General features: G+C 28.6%; 1 protein-coding gene and 1 long non-coding RNA gene across 2 annotated transcripts; one reads left to right on the top strand and one right to left on the bottom strand.

Annotated features, from left to right (window-relative positions):
* Nucleotides 1-8,176: 8,176 nt before the first annotated feature.
* Nucleotides 8,177-9,338, top strand: LOC137825105 (cytosolic sulfotransferase 15-like). The gene has a single exon (XM_068630783.1). The coding sequence runs from the start codon at nt 8,201-8,203 to the stop codon at nt 9,182-9,184; it is 984 nt and encodes a 327-aa protein (XP_068486884.1). The 5' UTR covers nt 8,177-8,200; the 3' UTR covers nt 9,185-9,338.
* Nucleotides 9,339-13,633: 4,295 nt separating this feature from the next.
* Nucleotides 13,634-14,545, bottom strand: LOC137822590 (uncharacterized). The gene is made up of 2 exons (XR_011082944.1): nt 14,122-14,545; nt 13,634-13,999 (listed from the first exon to the last, which is right to left on the bottom strand). It is a non-coding gene; the product is annotated as an uncharacterized lncRNA (long non-coding RNA).
* Between the last annotated feature and the right edge of the window lie 303 nt (nt 14,546-14,848).

Below are 14,848 nucleotides of genomic sequence, written 5' to 3'. Positions count from 1 at the left end.
GGTTGTTTTCATTATTGATTTTTTGTTGTTTTATACGTTTTTAATGGATGCTTGTTAAAGATGTGTGTTTTTTCACTTTTTATGGTTTTTATGGTTTTCTTTGCTTTGGTTTTTCATTTTTGCTCGTTGGGTTTTGTTTTCAATTGCTATGTGAACCGCATTTCGTTTTTTTTTTCGGTTCTAGGTGTCGTTTTCAATTTCTATTTGAATCACAATGTATTCATCTTTTTCTTCTACATTTGCTGGAAAAATTAGGGTTTTATGGTTTCTATGTTTTCCTTCGCTTTTGGTTTTCTTTTTTGCTCGATGGGTTTCGTTTTCAACTGCTATATGAGTGATGAACATATATTTATTCATATTCACCAGCCTTATTCATAGATTATTGGACTATAATAATAAATAAATTCACTGTTTTAATTAATATTCTTATAATTGGGTTTATTTGGGCCTTAACTATTATTATTGTTAATTTTGTGTTTTTAGAGTAAATTATTCGGAAGAAGCATTTACCTTTTTGAATGGGCCAAATATGCAAAAGTTCAAGTTGCTTCTTTGAATCAAAACAGGAAACAAATTCTAAGGAGAAGAAAGAGAAAATAAAAGCTACAAGATCCCAGAAACAAAATTGGAAGCAAATCTTCTGCAAAATAAAAAGAATTATGGAAAGTGGAAAGTGGAAATTGTTTACAAAATCTAAACTGCAATATTTTCCCAAGATCCTTGGAGAGCAGAATAGTCTATAAAAGGGCACAAACATCAAGGAGAAAAGGGAGAGCTTCATAGAGTTTTCTTAGTTTAGTTTATTCTTAGTAATTCTTTTGTTTTGCCTCCGTATGGAAGGCTAAACCTTTTTGGTTGATTCTTTTGTAATTCCCCATTGAGTTCTGAGGTTTTGTTCAATAAAAGTTTCAATTTTTAATTCTCTATAGCAGTTATTTTAATAGTCTAATCTCCTGGAAAACTAGTTTTTGTGAGAAGTTGTACTTGAACGCCTGATTGAGAGGTTGTACTTGAACGCATGATTGAGAGTCTTCCTTATCTTAAACTTTGGTTTCTTAGTTAGTTCGCATTGTTCTAATTAATTTCTTAGGCGCATGATTTAAGGGAGAGGAGGTAAGCATTCCCATGGAGTATACGCATGGAACAAAGTGGGTATTGATTAAACCAGTAGACGCATGTTTTACTGGTGAGTTTCAGTTTAATTAGATTGGCGCATGTTCGATCTGGTTTAACTCTGTTGGAGGTTGAGAAAAGATTAATCTTTAGAGAACCTGTGAAGAATTCAATGGTGGAAGAACTTGGGATCAACCGCTTTTTATTTTTTTTGTTTCAAATCTCTTTTATATTTTCTACATAACTATCTTAACCCCTTTTTATTATTATTGTTATTGTTAACTTTTATTGTTTGCAGATAGCTTCTAAACACTGATTTACTAATTTTACTATTAGATTCGTTGGGAGACGACTTGGGGTCATCTGACCACAATTATACTATCATCTCTTTAGTGTTAGACAAGTTTACGCTATAATCATATTAATTTGACAGCAAAGTGATTATCAATGAGCCATAACCTATTCATCTTCTTCTTCTGCATTTGCTGGAAAAAATAGGTTTTCTATGGTTTTCTTCATTTTTTGTGTTCTTTTTTGCTCAGTATTGTGTTTCGTTTTCGACTGCTATTTGAACCATCTTCTTCTTCCGCATTTGCTGGAAAAAATAGGATTTTATGGTTTCTATGATTTTTTTCGCTTTTGGTTTTCTTTTTTGCTTGCTGGGTTTGGTTTTCAACTGCTATGTGAATGACAATCTATTCATCTTCTTCTGCATTTGCTGGAAAAATTAGGTTTTCTATGGTTTTCTTTGCTTTTGGTTTTGTTCTGCTTTTCGTTTTTTTTTTCTTTGTTTGTGCAAATATTTCGCTTTCGTTTTCTTTTGTTGATCTCATACTTTTTGCAATCTCTTCATCTGCAGGTATCTAATTTTGTGCTTTTGATTCAAGTTTGAAAAGGTTTTAGAGGTAATTGTCTTTGTGTATTATTACCTTTCGCTTTATTATTATTATTATTTATTCTTTCATATTTTTAAAATTTACAATTTCAAGATCATTAATTACCTTTCTAATTCATATCTTTTTTTTTCTGACTTGTGCTGCACACTTATTTTCAATTCCAATATTATTATTATTATTATTATTATTATTATTATTATTATTATTATTATTATTATTATTATTATTCAAATATTTAATTTTTCAGATTTTCAAAATTTACAATTCCAACATCATTAATTACCTTTCTAATTCATATATTTTATTTCTGACTTTTGCTGTAAACTTATTTCCAATTCCAATATTATTATTATTATTATTATTACTCTTCGAATATTTAATTTTTCAAATTTCAAATTTTACAATTCCAAAATTATTAATTATCTTTATGATTCATATAAAATGTTCATTATTACTTATATTAATCATATATATTTATACATTTATTTTTATTTGTTTTGCCTTCAAAATTTTATTCCTTTTAACCTAGTTCTTCACGTTTCCACACTTTTTTTTAGGATCAATTTCATTTTTATATATTATTAGCAATACTTCTTTTGTAAAATAGACAAAAATAAAAACAAATATTTTTTACCCTTAAAATAATGTTTATTGGGAAATTATAAAATTTAGCTGACTTTTGACCTACTTTGTGCTAAATTGTAGTGATGGAATCCAAATTGAAATATTGTTTGAATCTTAGCATCTGCTTCAGACTATCACAACTTGTATATATAATATAATCTTGTTGTACACAGTTTCTGACAATCACCTTTCTACATATTATCAAATTGCTTAGGAAACTAATTATAAAAGGTTACCAGAGAAGTATAAGCATTAAAAAAATGTATAAAGATAAAAAGACTCCCATGAAAATAATGTTATGTTGCAATGTCAACTTCTTATCTTATTTTTAAATTATGAAAAGTAAAATTTAAAAATTCTTTGACTTTTCCTTTCTTATTCTATAATTTATCTTGTGGCAAGGCATGTTATTAGTAATTGTTAACATTAATTATTATCACTTGCAAAACTCTTTCTCAACTTGTTTTAATCTTTTTTTTTAAGAATATAATCTTTTACCTTTTACTGTTGCCACTCTTTCTTCAACTTAATTTAATTATTCTGAATATGGGCAAATCTCTTTGCTGTGTGGTTCCTTTCTCTTCACTCTATTGCATGAATCTTTGTTGTTAGGTAGTATTAGAGTTATAAAAATGTTACTTTGACAATTGTAGAGTGAAAGATATAAGTTTACAATGGTGATTTGATTAATATAATTTTAAACTTTTGTAATTTTAATAAAATATTATTTTTTTAGTTATAATCTAGTGATTGTTAACATATTCAAACTCGTTATATATAGAAAGAAAAAAAGTTTTTGTTCCAACATGATTATGCAAGCATTTAACATGTGGTCTACCTAGTTTGGAGGTTTTGTAAAAAAGTTGTCACAACTAAAGAAGTTTTATTTTGAAATGATAATTAATCATAATACAACAAGAGGTCCTTTATCTGTTCCCTCTCAGATTTGATTATCAACCCAAATTTGTGCATCAAAATTGTTCTTAAAAAAGGATGGGTGCAGGGGTGAGTAATAGAGTAGGATGCAGTTGGGTGGGTTTAATTTTGTGGGGGTAGGGACAACTAAGAACATATACAAGGGGAAAATGTGTATGTTGTCTTAAGTGTAAAAAATGATTTAAAGTCATTGATTAAGACTAGGATGGGAGTATTATATAAGGTTGTTCTGGGATGAACAAACGCTAGTGATGCATCTGTTATGTGTGATGTTATCTATGATGTGTTTTTTTAGTCGTAACAATGTGACACTACCTTAGCTAAAGGCTAGGAAAGGTATTCATATGTGCAGGTTGTGAAGGATCGAAAGGATGAGAACATGAAGTGAAATGAAGATGTTCAGATTATGGAGGATATGAATGTGGATGGTTATAGATTTTTCATACCTTGGATAAGAATACTTTTGAGTGGAAAACGAAGTGGTATAATAAACCAAGAAAGAATTGAATATCAATGAGCGATTGTCAAAAGGACTATGCAGAACTATGTTGCAAGGAACTTGGAGATAGAGTGAAGAAGTGGATAACTTTGAATGAGCCATGGACTTACAACATCAAGGGTTATGCAGAAGGGACGAATGCCTCAGGTCGATATTCTTCTTAGTCGAACCCTGATTGCAATGGTGGTGATTCTGAGACTGAATGATAAAGAGAATGCAATAATCTCATAAACTATATGACAAGGATGTTAATACAACTAAAATAGAAGTTGTTTTCAGCTCTCTATCAAGTGGAGTTTTTGCAGGTTTTTGAAGAATAATAACATTCATAGATTCTAGAGGGCATCATACTTAACTAATTTCTAATTGTATAGGAATGGGGTAGGTGGTTCTACAAAAATTTCTATGGAGCAAAAAACAGGATGAGTAGAGTCATGTATGATTTAGTTTGAGTGCTTGTTATGACAACAAATAAATATTATTTTTAATTTGTTTGCTCTATTTGTTTAAAGTTGGATTTTGTATAAGGGTTCGGACACTCCTAAAATGTTCTTTTTATATAATTTATTTATTTATGATAAAAGAAAATCATAAAAAAAAAGTTCATCACAAAAATATTAATTGTAGAATCTATGACGAAACATATATTGTTAAAGAAATAATTAATTAGCTAACTGTGTCTAATGTCTAATAAGCTTTAGAAAGGAAATTGTAAATCTTGATATGAATAGTGTAATCTTTCTAAAAAAATTTAATCATAAATGTAAAATCATAAAAAAAAAATCATACTGAAATTGTAGTTGAAACCTTAAGCAACCTCTAATAGTAGAAAAGAATCTCTATTTACTATTTAAAATTCAGATTTTACATGATTTTACTGTTAATATAATATTTGACTTTACTAAGATCGAGAAAGATTATACATAGGATTTTTAGCATGAATTTAACAAACCATTAAAAACTCCAGAAGAAGTACATGATTTGTGAGAAACAAATAAACATTTAAGAAATGTGACACAATCACTAATAACAAAGTCATGTCAAAAAAGATTTGTTACATAAAAATTTGACAAAAGTGTAGAAGAAGAACACTAATATAGAATTTCTGAGGAGGAGAAAAATTTGAGAAATTAATAGCATAGATTTTGCAAAACATGGATTATGATGTTTTTGAGAAGCAGAATGGTAAAGTTTTGAATTTTTTTTGTAAAGTTTTGGTAAACATGGATTAATACCTTCTTTTGTAAAGTTTTGAATTTTTTGTTTTTTCAAATTTTTTCAACAGAATTTGCGTAAAAAGTTTCCATTTGTGTTTCTTATAAATAATATGGAACAGTGACCAATATATAATACTATAATGTTCCAAAAGGTGTGAATTAGAAAGAAGGTTCATACAAATATTTGACTTTGCATATATTCCAAATGTCAGAGGTTTAACGTAACTATTTGTAATCATAGTATTACTTTGTATAGCACAAATTCCAATTCACACAACGCGTATGCCAACTATAAACCATATGCTAAATCTATTTTTTCATGGTTAAATTGTAAAGTGGGAAGAAGCTTAGCGTGTAAACCCATGTGCATGTACCACACACATGCATATTAATAATTAAGTAACTCACCAAAATGTTGATTATACTATGTTTTCCAACTTTCACTTTCATGGTTGCTTATGAAATTGTTTAGTTCAATAGTATAATGCAGTTGATTTTTGTTTTGTAATTCCATTCTTGCCATTTTACACATTATTTAAGTGATATATATGTTGATGATTTTTTTTATGAGCAACAAAAGAGTGATTTAATCACATAATACATTTCAAACAGCTATTAAAAACACTAATCCTTAAAAAAAGAACTTCAACTCCACACTAAAGCGGGTAAAGACATACAATACAAGGAAATCCTGAAATAGAAACCAATTTTTAGAGACAAAAAATAATTAGTTGCTATAGTGACTAAATTAGAGATCATTGTAGAGACTAAAAAAATTTTGGTTTCTAAATTAGTTTCTATTATTGTTAAATGATTTCTAAATTGGTATCTAATTAACAACCAAGGTTTTTGCTACCAAATTTAGAAACTAAATAATTGATAGTTAAAACATTGGTAGCTAATTAGATACTAATTTAGAAATCATTTAACAATAATAGAAAGTAATTTAGAAACCAAATTTTTTTTTAATTTTTAAAATGATCTCTAATTTAGTTATTATAATAACTAATTATTTTTTGTTTCTATTTCATGTTTTTTTGTAGTGATACTAGAGGATTCAGACACCAATTAGAGAAAGAAAAATAAACTGAGAGAAACTTAGATGTGAACCAAGACCACTAATGAATGTAAATTGGTATTATGTAAGGTTGACTTTAGATTTATTTTAATCTTTCAAATTTGTTTTAAGTTGTTATAATTTCTTATTCTTTAAGTTCTTCTCAATACATTATTTTAGATACTAAAATATTTATTGGTATTTAAATTTACTTTAATAATTAATAAAAATTTAAAAACTAGTTTCTAAATTGATATCTAATTTGTTAATTTGTATATAATTAGATTCTAAGTTTTTAGCTACCAATTTTAGAATATACAATAGTTAGTAGTTAAAATTTTAGTAACTAGTTAGATACTAATTCTAAAGTTTATAAATTTTTATTAATAATAAAAACTACTTTACATACTATAATTATTTAGTATGTAAAATAATATTTAATTATTTAATATTTTTTATAGTGTGTAGATAAAAAAAATACTAGAAAGATAAACTTGGTAATAAAATATTTGATGATAAGAATTAAATCATCATATAAATAGTTTGTAATTGATATATCAAATTTCATTAAATGATATTGAATAATTTGACCATATTTCGATAACAATTATTGAAATTAGATGGTTCACCATAATTAACAATTAATGTGAAACTCTTAAATTTTAAAATAATGTATCAAATCTCATTCAATGTCATTAAAATAATTTTACAATTTTTCAATAATAATAATAATAACATGATCATTGTTGGATAACAACTAATATATCAATTCATTATTTACTTGTTTTTCACATCTCTTTTTATGGTTGTTTTTTTAGTAATCTTGAAACATACTTCTTCTTTACTTATTTATTAGTATTTTTTTTATAAAAAAAGTTCACTTTTTAATTATGAGACTCTCTTGTAGTTGAATGTGTATTAATTTTTTTCTAAAATATATTTAATTAATTTATATGTTTTAAAAAATTATTAAACACTTGAAATTAATAACACATTTTTTTCTTAATCTGATATGCGTCAATTCTCAAAGAAATCACAGTTTAACTCAACTACTTTATAATTCAATATAAAAGCACATATTTTAAATAATAATATAAATTACTTATAAATTCATTGTTTTCGATTAATTTTATTAAAAATGTGAATTTGTTGAAACAGTCAATAAAGAGAATAATAAGTTTTCTTAATTTTTATAAAATAGCAATAAATATTTTATTCCTTCTTTATTCCCCACAATAAATATATATGAAAGATATTTCAAGATTGAAAAGCACATAAATATATAATTGATAAAAAAAATTAATGTGATCTTAAACTTTATAAATAAAAAATAAATAGGAATAATTCAATAATTTAACTGTAAAAAAACTAAATGGGTTTTTCTCTTTTCTTATATAATAATCACTTTCTGAAGAAGAATTTGTTTATTTTTATATATTAATTTTTGAATTTTAAGATAATATAATTTCTTTTCAATTATATTTTTATTTTTATCATTTATTAGAAATTGTTTTAATAAATAAAACTTAAAGGATATAATAAATAAATAACTTATTTTAATTTACATTAAAAATATAGAAGAATTAAGTGTTTTCTGTAAAAGAACTACTGAAACAAAGGAAGTTAATTCAATGTATTAAATCTCATTAAATGGCATTAAATATTTTTGAAAAAAAAATTAATGTTAAATCATTAAACTTTAAATTAATATGTATTGTATAATTCAATGATATATACACACACTGTTTTTCTTCAAGTTTAACCACTAGTTGGTGCTATAAAAACTATCACCAAGTGACTCAAATCCACACAATTTCAACTAGTATCAATTAGAAATCATCACCTTCTATCTACTCCAATGGCTTCATTGGGAGGGCAACAAGAAAATGAAGAAGATGAGTTCATTTCCTCTCTCCCTAAAGAGAGGGGTTGGTCATTTTCCCATGTCTATCTCTTTGAACAATTTTGGTGTCCATCATCTCTCATTAGAGAAAGAAATATTTTTCAAAAGCACTTTCATGCAAAACAAAGTGATGTTCTTGTTGCAAGCTTTCCAAAATCTGGCACTACATGGTTGAAAGCCCTTACTTTTGCCATTGTCAACCACAAAAAGTTTTCCTCCACAGAGAACCATCCATTACTCACTTCCAATCCCCATCAACTTGTGCCTCCCCTTTACACATTTCGTGGCAATATCCATGACCAGATTCTTCAATTATCCAACATGGCTGAACCAAGAGTTTTTGGCACTCACATTCCATTTCCTTCATTACCCAAGTCAGTCATAGAGCTCAATTGTAGAATAATTTACATTTGTAGGAACCCTTTTGACACTTTTGTTTCTGCATGGGCTTTCTTCAACAAAATTAAGGTGGAGTCTTTATCTACACTGACAAAGGAGGAAGCTTTTGAAATGTTTTGCAATGGGGTAATTGAGTTTGGTCCATGGTGGAGTCACATGTTAGGTTACTGGAAGGAAAGTGTAGCCAGACCAAACACTGTTCTGTTCTTGAAGTACGAGGATCTTAAGGAAGATGTCGATTTTCACGTGAAAAAAGTTGCAGATTTTTTGGGTTGTTCTTTCACTCAAGAGGAAGAAAGTGATGGAGTGGTTGAAAGCATAGCCAAGCTGTGTAGCTTTGAAGGGATGAAGGATCTGGAAGTCAACAAATCTGGAACAATAAATTTTGAAATCAAAAGGTTTGAGAATAAGTTGTTTTTCAGAAAAGCAGAAATAGGGGATTGGGTAAACCATTTTTCCCCTTCTATGGTGGAAAAATTGTCCAAAATCATTGAAGAAAAGTTAAGTGGGTCAGGTTTATCATTTAAAATGCATTCTTGAAAGTACTATGTGGCTTTGAATTGTGTGGCACAAGTGTTATTGGGACTTTTCATTTGTCAAAATAAAGAGGTATCATAAGTTGTAATGTAAAGACAAGTGACTACCCTAGTTGGTTCCTTCTAAAATAGTTGTATGCAGTTCAAGTTTTAAGGAAAAGTGGTTCTCTCTTATATCTACATGTAAATGATTTATTTATCTTTTTTTAGTTCTTACATCATTAAGATCAGTTCTTACATGTCAAAACACAGGGTAGAGAACTCTAATGAGAAAATCTTGCAATAAGAACTGACGAATAAGAATCTTGCAATCTGGTGCAGAATAGGGAGTAGAACATAGTCATCCAAAACCAGAGAAATACACACAAAACATTTTGCATATATTGGACTAGTGGGATCTGAGCCTAAAGCCTTGCAATCATCATTTGGTTCAACAAAAGAATATGTAAATTATGCAGTTGTTTGTATGAGTTTAATTTTACACTCTGTTCGGTTATATGACCAATCATATGCTTCAAATTTATTTTGCATAGTGTTGGTATTGAAATCTAGTAATGACAGTGGATATGTTGTGTTTACTGGTTTGTTTTTGGCTTGCAACAATCGGGTTTTTTATAATATATGCTATACCAGAAGTTGTTGGTAGTAGTTTCTTATATTTCCTCTGATGCTGCAGATTATCTGAAACTATGCTATCTACACTCTTTTATTGATCAACCTAGTATATCTGCATTCTTATTTTGTGCTAAATAATTCTATTGATGAAAATAAGAATTGTCCTACCCCAAACTGAGAGACCAACCGACAGGACATACGGACACACCATCTCTCGTTCAAAGTCACAAAACACGAAATCCTATTGGACTTGAGTCAACGTCAATATTAAAGAGGAATGACCAATAGAAAACTATAAATAAAGAAGGACCCTTATAATAAAAGATAATGATTGTTAAACTCTTAACTGAGTAACTAAAATATCTCTTCTAACTTGAGCATCAGAGTATCTTTCTCTCAGATACAGAAGAAGGACAACTGAAGTTGAAGAGAGAGAAAATAGATTTGATAGGGGATATTCGGTTTCATAAATTGTAAGAAGAAGAATAGCTTGCATATATCGGATTACTGGGGTCTGTGTTCTAAGCTTGCCCATCATCATCTGGCTCAACAAAAAGGCTTAGCTTTCTTGCAGTTGGTTGTGTAAGTATAATATGTTACACCCTGTTTGGTGATGTGTCCAATTACATGATTAATATTCCTGTTTTTAATTAACTGGTTTTGAAGTGTCCTAATGTTTGTGGATAATACCTTACATATGCTTTACAATGAGGTTTTAAAGTGCTCTTTCAAAGTGAGGTTTTTCATTAAGAATGGATCCATATTTGTTTAGTTAATCATATGCTTATGAACATGTAAAAGAGGATCATGGGGGAGATGTCTGTAGTGGATGAGGATTTATTCGTGAACTTTTGGTCTCTAAAGACCTTATCTTCGGGACAATTTATGGCTTGGAGGGTGTTATGTAATGTCATTCTCACGAAGGACAATCTCTCGAGACGCGGCATAACTTTGATGAGTGATCGGTGCCCTTTGTGTGGTGTGGAAGAAGAGTCGGTAAGACATTTATTTTTTGAATGCGGAATCTCTTGGAGAATTTGGGGTATGTGTCTAGAGTGGTTGGGGTTCACCTCGATGCTACATCATGACCCACAAATGAATTTTAGGATGTTCAAACCTATAGGCTTGAAACATGTAGTTACCAGGTGTTGGGGGGGGGGGGGGTATTTGGGTAGGTATTGTGAGTGAAATTTGGAACCATAGGAATAGGGTTGTGTTTGAGAACGGGCGGGTGGATCTAGTGGAGGTTTTTACCGTGGCACAAAGAAAGACTTGGTCTTGGGTCACAGTAAAAGAAAAATTGGCTGTTTTCTCTTACTCTGACTGGTGTTTGAAACCTCTCTGTTGTATGAGGTATTTGAAAGACTGATTCCTTGTCTTATTTAACTAATGTTTTGTTTCCTGTCCTGGTAGTTGTGGTGTGGTTTTGTGCAGGTCTCATCGGTAAATCCTATCTGTCAAGGTTGAATTGAGGTTTGGAAGGTATTGTATGTTTGTGCAGGTTGTCTTGGTCTTTTCTTTCTGGCAGGGTAGGAATGTTGTTCTGAACTGCGATAAAGGAAGTGACTCTATGCATGATTATCGGTTTGGTGTTGGAATCTTTATGAAGTTTGAGCTGAAGCAAAAGGTTACGTGGTTCTTTTTGGTTACTGGTGTGGCCAGATTGGGAAGCTGTTAAGTGTTTTTTGGGGTTTTCTGGCTTATGCATCCTCCTCGTAGGATTGGGTTGTTGCTGTTAGTATTTGGTTTATTTTGGTACAACTCAGTTTGCTACAAAGATATGGTTTAGCTGTTGTGATGTTATGCCTTGTATTGGTTTGTTGTGCTTGTCACTTGAGTATGGTACTTCAACCTGTTGCCAAAGACTATGTTGTAGTTGTCAGGTGTATTTAGTTGTTGGGTGTATGTTCTTGATTGAGGGTGTGATATTCTTGGTTGGGGTGAGGTAACTGGATTTGTTGTGTTTCTGTATCTTGTCTGAAATTCTATCTTTGATATGTAGTGTAGTGTAGTGTCTGTCGGATTCCTGTTGACAGGGTACTAGAAAACTTGGTTTTGGGGTTTTATATAAGGGTTGGAACACCCCTGAAGTGTCTCTTTTTATTTTATTTATTCTTTGCTGATAAAAAAAGATGTAAAAGAGGTTAAAACCAAAGGATTGGACCACTCGGTTTAGGGTTTAGGGTTTAGGGTTTAGGGTTTAGGGTTTAGGGTTTAGGGTTTAGGGTCCAAATTTTAATTTATAATATTTTCTTAGGAGTTGGAGTATTCCTCAAAAGACTCTATTTGATTTTATTTAATTAATTTTTTATTGCTATTTTTTTTATAATATTTTATGTTTATAAAAGAAAACTATTTATTATGTTTTTCTCTCAATGGACATATATAGGCTTTTGCAAAACACTACAACAACCAAATTCTCTATTATACTTTATACAAATTTTAACTATTGGGTGCAAAACTTGAGACTTTTGAACAAATTTATTGTTGTGTTTGATCTTTTACATTCCAAAAATTTGGTTTTTCTCTATTTTATAGTTTTTGTTATTTTTATTTCTTTAATCTCTCGGGCATCTAATATAATTTATTATTTTTTTTACTTTTAATTCTATATTATTCATAAACAATTATAATCCTTCAATTGCAGGGTTTTTTTTTTGAAAATAATATGATTAATAAATTCAAAAACTTATATTATAAAATATCTTAAACAACATTTTAAAAATAGTTTGAAGAACTTCTTTGACTAAGTAATGAAAATATTACGTACTAACACCAACATTGTATAAGTAATGATATATTTGAAAACATTAAAGTAACCTTTTGATATGATGTTGATTTCTATTTTTAAGTATAAAATTAATTAAAGGATTACTATGTACTAAAATAATATCGTCAAGTTAATTTCAATACCTTTATTACTTTAAGCCCTTCCATAAGGAAATAAATCATAAACTCTAAACATAAATTAACATTAGACAGAAAAGAATAAGAACAGACTAATTATAAAAATTACAAAAAAAAAGTAGAGAAAATGAGTCCAACAAGCAAGAAATAGGGCATATATTATATCATAATATATTTTAAAAATATTGGATCGAGAAATTTAATATAATAAATTATAATAATGAATAAAAGCGTTTTGATGTTCTAAATATTATTATATTGATAAAAAAATAATTTCAATGAAGAAAAATAAATTTCTAAAACTTATTTTCAATAAACCTATCATTATATAATAACTTAAATGATAATATATAATATTTATTAAAAATATTTTTTTTTAATTTTAATGTAAGGCTTATATATCATGTAAGTGAGTGGCATATCCAAATTTAAGCTTTAATTATTTATTTAATCTTTATAATTATGATTTTTTTTCCTATAGTTCTTGTTAAAATAATATATTTATTCATGTATATTAATTTCGATATTTTTTTTATATATATACTTTTTAATCTCTTCCATCTAAATTCATAAAAACACTTATATGTATAAATATATATAAAGGGTTTAAATAAGTAAAATATGTAGCATATGAGTAAATTTAAAATTTATTTATTAAGTATAAGAGTTAAATAAGTAAATTTAATTTATGATCATTAATTAATTAAAGAAATTTGTAGCATATGTCAGTCCCATGTGCTTATCTTCAAGGTTTTAAATTTTAATGACAGTTTGATCCTACTAGACAATAGAAAATTATAAACAATTACTACTAAACAGCTGCACTAGGATCATCAAAACCATATATAGAAAATATTATTTATCTAACAAGTTTGAAGGAAAAATAGAAGAATCAAATTCAAAATATTATAGCTACTTACAAGTTTACAACTGCTAATGCAAAGTAATCTCTTTTCTAAAAACTTTGAAAACCAAAAGAAATGAAACAGTTTTGAATCTACTGGTGCCAATAATTTGATTGCTGTTATTTTTCTCCTTTACATTCATAAGCTGCTATATTCTCTACAATCTAAACCAGATAAAAACAAAGAAAAATCTGAATTCATGATATGAACTATACCACTCTCTCTCTGATAAACCTAAGAATTTGAATCTGGGAAACATTAAAACACTAAAAAGAAAGTGAAAAACAAAAACTAGACCATCAGAGAGTTCATCTCACTGCTTTGAATCTTCATATATAGCTTCAATCCATGCCATCAGTTCCTCTGCTTATCCTCTTATCCTAGGCTTTAACCTGCTACACATGCACCCTTTGTATATCAAATTTCTAGACATTACGAAACCACAGAAGGTTGAAATATCTCTGAAAAACCACAATGAACATACACTACTTGTGAGGAAAAAGGGGAGTGTTACTTGTTCTGTGTAGGATTTGGTCTGCTGGGTGGTATCCTTCTAAGGTTAGCAGCTACCTCAGGCACAGTTGGATTTGGTTTAGTAGTTGGTATTCTTCTAAGGCTAGCGGCTACCACAGGCTTCTTCTGAGTTGATTTTTGCTCCTCTCTTTGAAAATGTGAATGTGAAAGAGAATGGGAAGTTTGTGACTGTTTTGAAGGAAAGGATGAAGAAGGGAGAACCCTAGCTTGGGACATGATAACCCCATATGAAAGGATGAATGTGATGGCAAAGATAGCAGCAATCATTGCACTGCATAAGGAATTCATGGTCTTCTCTGACTTGGAGGATGTCTTTCACTTGCCCTATATGCTTCTTGCAATGATAAGATGTGGACATGACTGTATATATATAAAACAAAGTTTTGATTACTTGTATGCAATATTCTTGTTATATTGATCAAGGAAAATGTTATTTTCATAACCATACATTTAAGTTAATATATACAATTTCAAGATGACTATTGATGTTATTTTTTTTTAATTTTTTTATCAGTAATAAAAAAATAAAAAATAATTGATTTGATCTATCACTACATACATGAAAATCATGAAATAGAAATCAATTTTTAGATACCAAAATAATTAGTTGCAATAGTAACTAAATTAGAGACCATTTTAGAAACTAAAAAAACTTTTGATTTCTAAATTAGTTTCTATTATTGTTAAATAGTTTGTAAATATGTATC

This window comes from Phaseolus vulgaris, chromosome 11 (genome assembly GCF_000499845.2).
Source record: "Phaseolus vulgaris cultivar G19833 chromosome 11, P. vulgaris v2.0, whole genome shotgun sequence".
In the NCBI taxonomy this organism is placed as follows: Eukaryota; Viridiplantae; Streptophyta; class Magnoliopsida; order Fabales; family Fabaceae; genus Phaseolus; species Phaseolus vulgaris.
Note: the sequence above shows the minus strand (reverse complement) of the source record. Positions and strands in the feature narration are given on the sequence as shown.